We start from the raw sequence: 8499 nt of genomic DNA on the forward strand, positions 1-8499 counted from the left end.
TCATTAGATGATGCAATTGAGATAATGATGGTGTCAGTGGCGTATCCAGGAATTCCGAACTGTGGGTTCGAAATCTTAAAAAAAAAAAACGATGATCATATTTTGATTAAAAATTCAATACATAAATCAAATTTTTATCACGGATGAATTACACAATAAAAAAAATATAAAAAAATAAAAAAAAAAACTACAAAAGCATTCTTCGAATTTTCCTACTTTAAAAGCGTGCTAATACATCATCATCACTAACTCTTGCAAATAAGTCTCTCTCAAGATAAGTAACTAAACTATCATTCAATAGTTGATCACCCGTACTATTCCGCAACTTATTTTTTACATAATACACAATTAATTATCAATTAAAATCACAAGTCCCCAATAAACACAAATTTGACAATATAAACTTCTTCTAATTATCAAATTTCAATTAACAGAACAAGTAAAAATTTTATTTCAAAAAAAAAAAAAGTAAATTTTTTTTAATTCTAACTTCTAAGTTTCTACAATTCAATTTCTCAACAATTCAAGAATTCAACAATATATCAAAACCATAAACCAATTTAAAAAATAAAACAAGCAAACCAAGATTAAGAATTAATAGGAGTAGAGGAATAAGAGATTAAGAGGACTCACAATTGTAGAAGAACTCTGAAGTCTGAATTCAGAACAGTCGTCCCTCGTCCGTGTCTCCGTCACTCCGTGAGGTCGTCAGTGCTCCCGGTCGCCGGTGCTCCCGGTCGCCGGTTGGTGTCTCGGTGTGCGGTGTCGCGGCGGCTAGTGGCTACTGGCTAGGGTCATAGGGTGTCAAGGTTAGGGTTTTGGTGTTTGGGAATTTGGGGAAAATAAGAAATGTCGATGTTTGATTTCTGAAATCTGAAATTTGAATGTAAGGAGTAAAAGAACAAAAAAAAAAAGTACAAAAAAAGAGGGCAATAGGAGTCGAACCTAAGACCTAAGACATTAAAAGGGCGCGCTGCTCTATTATTCAAAGCCTTACCAATGCACCAAACTTACCCATGTGATTATTATTCTCACAGAAATTTGTATTAACCCTTTTTCTTTTTTTTTTTTTTAAAAAAAAATTAAAACTTATAATTTTTTTCCAAAAAATCTGTGGGTTCAATGAACCCCCTTGAACCACCCCTAGATCCGCCCCTGGATGGTGTTACAATGCATGTATATATGCTTTGTTGTTATTGTACTCCCTAATTTTAAAGTAGTGGGCTTATGTGACATGTAAATATTATTTTATTTTTTTAGACTGTGACCTTATTATTAAAGATTTAAACTTATAAGTATTAGTGGCAAAAAATGTGAATTTAAGATTGTAAAAAGATTAATGAACAACTATTATAAACTTGGGGAGAAAATCTACTCATTGTTTATTAAAAAAAAAACTTGGATAAGCCCATTTTTTCATTCAATTAGAAGGTAGGGAAAACGACCCTAACTAGACTTTGACCTTGACAGTTTTATGCATATTTATGGACCAGGTATTTGAAAAAAGATTGAGAAACATAATGGATTCTCGCCCCAGGAGCCCCTAATATTTGTAATTGGGAGGATTATTCGAACTTGACATCAAGTTATGAGGTGAATCTCCAATCACCTACGCCAAGTCTTTCTTAGTAATACACAAAAAAATCGGTTTGTACAAATCATTTCAAATAACGTAATAATAAAATTTTGTTCCCAATTACACGAGAACTAGTTACATGTAACATGCTTTATTTTGTGTTGGACTAATGGCCTTTCAAAGTTTACAAATTCTAAAGAGAAAAGAGAAATGATTCAAATGAACAAGTAGCTGGTCCAGTATACGATGATTGTGAAACGACCTTAGCTACAATAGTTATTATGTGCACCATGGTGCACCTAGAAATAGGTGCACCACACCTATACTTTTGAATATTTAGTAAAAAAAAAATTTGAACACTTTACAAAAAATGAACTTATGAACATTTAGTAAAAAAAATATGAACACGTCACAAAAACTAAACATAAAACATGCAATTTTATATGTTCATATTTTATAAGGAAATGTTCATTTTATATGCAATAAATGTTTAGTTTATATTACAAAACTATTAAATTATTAAGAGTCTAGACAAACTTCTTTCAAAAAATTGATGTTTATTATATAGTTTTGCATTTAATATATAATATATTACATGTTCAAACTTTGCAATTATTTAGATTTTTTTTACTAAATGTTCAAAATTTGTGATTGTTCAGATTTTTTTTACTAAATGTTTAAAAGTATAGGCGTGATGCATTGCGATTGTTCAGATTTTTTTACTACATCTTCAAAATTTGCAATGTTCAGATTTTTTTATTAAATGTTCAAAATTTGTGATTGTTCCGATTTTTTTACTAAATGTTTAAAAATATAGGTGTGGTGCATTGCGATGCGATTGTTAAGATAATTTTACAAAATATTCAAAATTTGCGATATTCAGATTTTTTTGCTAAATGTTCAAAATTTGCGATGTTTAGATTTTTTTTCCTAAATATTTAAAATTTGCAATTGTTCAGATTTTTTTACAAAATGTTCAAAAATATTGACATAGTGTACCTAGTTCTAGTAGGTGCACCTTAAAATTTGCGCCTTAGCTACGGTTGAACTACAACCTTGCTTAATCTGAAAGCCCAAAATAATCTAAATAGAATTGGTGCTAGAAGCCCAAACAATGATCTAAATAGAAGCCCAAACTATAGTACGTCTTTTCTTATAATTGGCCACACTAGACAACAGAAAAGTAAGGCCGCTGCAACGGGTCTCTTTCTCTTGGGCCTTAACCAGGAAATTCATACTTATTTTCTTATTTTTTAAATCGATTACCAAATGCGTTTTTTTTTTTTTTTGAAGATGTCAAATTTGTACCAGTGCTATCTTAATTGAATTTTTTTTTAATTTTTTCCGTTTTAAATTGGTTAACACGTTTTTGTTTTTGATATGCAATTTATAAATTTTAATTTGGGAAAATTTGTCAATTACTACCTCATAATAGTGAGCTTTGCAAATTATCACTCTAAAAAAAAATTGATAATTACTACACAAAATCATTATAAGTGCTACAATTGCTACCTTCCACCGGATTCCAGTGATTTAATGGCTTAACTGACGTCATTAACCATTTAATAACCCAATCTAAATTTATATACTAAAGCAATCCCCATAGTTGTCCCCTAAGTACATGTGTCATTACCTCATAAAAAACTTTCCTGCCAAAAAAATTTCTTTTTTTTTTTTTTTTTGGGGGTTATTGAAAGAAGTTTGTTACTATATTTTAGGGAGAAGTTTTGGCCTTATATTTAGGGAGTTATGTCCAACAAAAATAATTTAAATAAAATTAAAAAAATATAGTGGTAAAGAATAATAAATGTTACGTAAAATTATAAATACTATTTATAGTATCAAAAAGTATAATTATTATTTTTTATTTTTGTTATTTTTTTTATCAACATGAATAATGAGTACATTTTAATTAAGAAAAGAGTATGATTTCTTATTACGAACACTAAAATGTTATTAATCCTTTTATCTCACATTAATTGTACTGTAATTTAGACATTGAGATTAATCTTATGGTATATCACAATGTTTATTTTACTTTTTTCCGTAATTTTTTTAATTCTAATAAACAAATAGTAAAATATTATTGTAAAACCGTGCATAGAACGGGTTTTGAACTAGTTATTCCTAATTAATTCTCATTTAATTAGAATGATTTAATCTAATCTTGTAGGAGCTTAGGAATGTTTCTCGTCGAAAGATAGCGTTTTTCTTATTCTTCACGGTAAGAGGAATTTTCTCTTTTAGAAGACTAGGTTTTTCTTCTTTCTTTTGAGGGAGGGTTTGCTTTTTTGCTTGATGGATTGTTGTAAAGTTGTTTCATGGGTAAAGATTTGTGCAGGATCGAAAAAAAGGTTAATCCTTTGATTATAATTGGATGAATCAGACCAAAATTTTCTTCACGGCAACAACAGATCGATAAACTCTTTCATCGAAGTAGACTATAAATAACATCGATATGAAATAGAATGCGCAATTTGCCACAACCATCGTAGTTTTTTTGTATGGATGTTTTTATTTGATTCAATTGTCATGTATTTATTATATATAAATTTCTTTTCTCAAAAAAAAAAAAATTATATATAAATTTCTTTGTAGTTGTCGTTGCTCTAAATTACTCAATGAAACTACTCCATAAATGATTGTCATGTATTCAAAAATAAATAAAAAGTTACTCTAAGAAACTAGTGTGTAAATGATTGATTGTCAAATGTCATTACTCCAAGAAATTAATTTGAGCACCTGATAGGCTGACACTCTCAAACTATGCTAATTAAGCTAAATAAACCGTGATATATCATCATAATCGGATAATCCATATCATGTTCGAACTTGTTGAAGATGTGTGTGAAGCGAGAACAATTCCTTTCTTTCACTCACACGATATACAAATTGAGTTAGTGTGGTATGAAAAAGACAGCAAAATATCTCCAAAACACTACGTATATGATTAAATTTGAATTTATTTCTTGTGTAGTAAGGAAAATGGTAGGGTTCAAATGTTAATAACTCTTGGCAAATAATTATGCAAAGCTCAATTTGTTAAACAAGCCAATAGTCTTCGACGCTAGTAAGATCGTACCCTGGTCCACGCGATGTAACAAGTGCTTTAAGAATATTATCTTAATCGTGTACCATAATACACCACCAAAGAGAAATATAGCATCTCAATTATGGACTTTATAGATACTAATTATAATATTTTAATCGTTCACATTTCTGTACTGATTGGTTATGCATAAAATAAAATCCATTTCCAAATACATGCACAAGTAATTCATGCATTCCTCCCGATCTTGAAATTCTACTACTCCGTAATTTATTGTTCATGTTATGGAATGATTATGTACAAGATAGTGAGATACTGCATAGTTTTTTAGGAAGTTAATATTTATTTTCCTAATTCTAGGCTTAAGGAAGTTTGGACATTATTTTCCTAATTCTAGGTTTTTTTTATTCTACCTATCAAACTTGAAATCCTCAATCATTCTTTCTATAATAGGGATTACAAAGATTACATATGTTTTTTTTTTTCTTTTTTTTTGTGTGTGTGTATGTGTTAGAGAGTCACGAGGGCAAGTGATGAGAATCGATCCCAAGATCTCTTGGAACTGAGAGGGGAGCTCTAACCACTTGAGCTAATCCTCACTCTCATTGTTACTTTTATTTTTAACCTTTAACATATCAAATTTGATTTGATTTTTTTATTTTGTAATTATTACATCATATTCCTAGATTATACATATGTTTGTAATCAAAGATTCCCTAGTTTGAATTCAAATTTGATTTTTGCTCCTTATTGATATCTTATAATTTATTATTAATTTGTTTGAATTAGTAAATGCATAATGGTGTAATTTTGAACTTATAAGCTAATGACTATTTTCAATTACGCCTAGGGGTGAGCAAATCGGATATCCGGTCAAAATTTTAGAATCCGGACCCGGAATTGGTTGGGACCGGGTCCTAAAATTCGGAACTGGAATTGGAAACGCTACAACCGGGTCTTAAAATTGAGAAATTGGAATTGGTTCCACCGAGTACTGGTTCCGATTCCGGGTACCCACTTATATACATGCTTGCTAATATAAAATACAAATTATAATATTTTTTTGATTTATTTTTATTTTTAGCATTTAATACTTATATTTTTATATGCATTAAGCTATTTTATTTATGTTAGATATTAATATTATTTATTTTTATTTTACTAATTAGATACATTCAACATATTTTTGTTTTTTTAAAATATATTTAGTTCATTATATGTTGGGTAACCGGGTACCCAACCGGGTTCCAAAAAATTGAGAACTGAAATTGGAATCGGTTGCAACCGGGTCCTTAATTTATTACTCGGAATTAGAACCACCGGGTCCAATTTTGATTCCGAACCCGCCAGTTTCTAACCGGTTCCAGTTTCTAACCGGTTCTAGTTTCAATTCCAGGTACCGGAATTTTTGCTCACCCCTAATTACGCCTTTAATTAGCTTACATATCAATCAGAATTTTAATGTTTACCTCTAATCATGTTTGCATATCGTCTAGATTGGAAATTATTGATTGAATATTCGTTAAATATTTAGCTTCTAACTTGACAACCGTATATTTATTAAACATTTAAACCTAACAATTCAAATATTTATTGTAATAAATTAATAATTGATGAGAGACTACTAATTAAAAATGTGTCGTGAACATAATGTCTAAGGCGGCCTTCTCTTAATTTTGCCAAAAAATAGTAAAGTGCTTCCTAATTCTAAAAAAATGGAGGTAAATAGATTAATTTAAATTTTTTTAAAAAAAAAAAAATAAAAAATAGAAACGGCTATTTTTACTGTCGTTGTCTTCATATCATTACGAGAACCACAAAGCTCTTTTTCGGGAAAAGCGCTAACCCACACAACCACACTTCACTCGATCAATAACCCCAATAATAAAAATAAATAAATTATAATCCCTTTTTAATTAATTTATTAACCGAAATTATTAAAGCAAAGACTATGATTAAATACCATAATTTAATATTCTCAACAAAAATATAGACTTATTAAACTCCCACTTTATTATTAAAATCCTATTTTAAAAAACAATAATTCAACACGTAGACCGCGTCTATTTATTTAGACCACTAAAAAAATTCCACCTCAAAAAAAAAAAGCCGTTATATAAATAACCTAAAAATAACCATAAGCTTAATAGACTCTTCCCCCTATTTTCTCTCTCCTCCTAACACTGTTTTTCTGATTAACAATGGGTCGTCCTCAAAAAATGAAAAACTTAGTCGGAATTCTCAAAGACAAAGTCTCTCTTATCAAAGCCACCCTTTTATTGTCCTCTAAACCAACCACTTCTTTCCATATTGCGGTGCTACGCGCCACCACGCACCGCCACCCTTCGGACCCGCCCCCGCTCGACGCGGTTTTATCTTTAGTTAACCATTACCGCCCTTCTACCTCCGGGGTCTTAATCCACGCGCTACTGCAACGTCTTCATGGGACCACCAGTGTCTACGTGGCACTCAAGTGTTTGCTGACGCTGCACCACGTCATCATTCATGGTTCCCCTGCTTTGAAGGAGGAGATCTTGGGTTATTCGAGTGGACCGTTGTTGAATTTGTCGGGTTTTAAGGATGATTCGGGGGGTGACACGTGGGATTTGTCGGAGTGGGTGAGGTGGTATGGTGACGTCATTGATCACGGTGTCGGGTTGTCGCGGCGGAAGAACAGGGGAGGAGGGGGAGAGAGATTAGGGTTGTTGATTAGTATGGTTGAGGTGATTTGTGGGGCCCCAGAAAGTCTCCATTATCAAAGAATAAGTTTGATATACGAAGTAATTAAGCTTGTTGGAGAAGATTATCGGATGATTATGAGAGAGATTAATGCTGTAATCAATCAATTTGGGAAGAAAAGAATTCAAGATTTGAGCAATGATTTAATTGGGGAATTATTGAATGATTTAAAAAGGCTCGAAAATTGCCGGGAAAAATTGGTTTTGATGTTCTTGAATAAGAAGAATGATGGGGTTTGGGAATTGATTGAAGAAGTGAGGAAAGATGTTGAGGAGGTTAAGGAGAGGAGGGAGAATATGAAATTGGTGATGTTTGATGGGAGTGAGTCGACTCGGGTGGCGGAGAACCGAGTTGGTGAGTCAAGATCGGTTTCGGTCGTGCCGCGGCGGCGGAGTAAACGGTGGTTGGATGTTGAATGGAATACAATGGTTGCTTCTTATGGTTGAGTTTTGCTCTTTCAAAAAAAAAAAAAAAAATGGTTGAGTTTTGCTTAGTATTGTCAAGGTTGGTTTCTCAAGTGTGAATTTGGAGATTGGTAGTTTTAGGTCAATTTTTGGAATATAATATTTGTACATTCTTATACTACTAGTATTATTTTTTGATGGACAAAAAATCAGAAACATTCCTTTAGTTTTTTAATTACTTAGCAAATAAGGAAAATAATTAGGAATAAGTCAATAATGAAAGAAGAAACTGTTGTTCAGGTCAGTGTCTTTTTGTGATTATTTCCTGATATGTGTGAATGAATATAATGTGTGTTCTAAATTTCTACGGAATAATAAACTTGTGTTATCTTTGATTTTCTTCCTACTGAGTTGGTGTGAATATGGATACTGTCATATTGGTACTGATGTCATTTGAATGACATGGAAATGGGCAAATAATCCTAACTTAATGAGCTTGAAATCTAGAAGCTCGCAATCCAAGCATGTTAATTTTGATATTTTCCTAAGCTAGGAAATTTTATTTTTGTGAGCCTGTTTGACAAAATTAGTTGTCTTATTGGCGATGATTTGATGTCATTTTTATGACAAAAATTGGGATAAATGATCCTAATTTGGTGTTTAATGAGTTGAGTTTGAGATCTAGAAGATCTGGTTTAGTTCAACTTATTTTTACTTATTTCAAAAAAAAT

The 8499-nt window shown here is 31.2% G+C and overlaps 1 protein-coding gene across 1 annotated transcript; it reads left to right on the plus strand.

Annotated features, from left to right (window-relative positions):
• The first annotated feature begins 6239 nt into the window (after positions 1-6239).
• Positions 6240-8168, plus strand: LOC110709697 (putative clathrin assembly protein At4g40080). Its single transcript, XM_021887920.1, has one exon. The coding sequence runs from the start codon at positions 6827-6829 to the stop codon at positions 7808-7810; it is 984 nt and encodes a 327-aa protein (XP_021743612.1). The 5' UTR covers positions 6240-6826; the 3' UTR covers positions 7811-8168.
• The last annotated feature ends 331 nt before the right edge of the window (positions 8169-8499 follow it).

The sequence above is a fragment of the Chenopodium quinoa genome, unplaced genomic scaffold (assembly GCF_001683475.1).
Source record: "Chenopodium quinoa cultivar QQ74 unplaced genomic scaffold, ASM168347v1, whole genome shotgun sequence".
NCBI lineage: Eukaryota > Viridiplantae > Streptophyta > Magnoliopsida > Caryophyllales > Amaranthaceae > Chenopodium > Chenopodium quinoa.

Excerpts from the sequence above, each read along its gene's own strand:
- LOC110709697 (XM_021887920.1), top strand. The coding sequence starts at position 6,827 with ATGGGTCGTCCTCAAAAAATGAAAAACTTAGTCGGAATTCTCAAAGAC.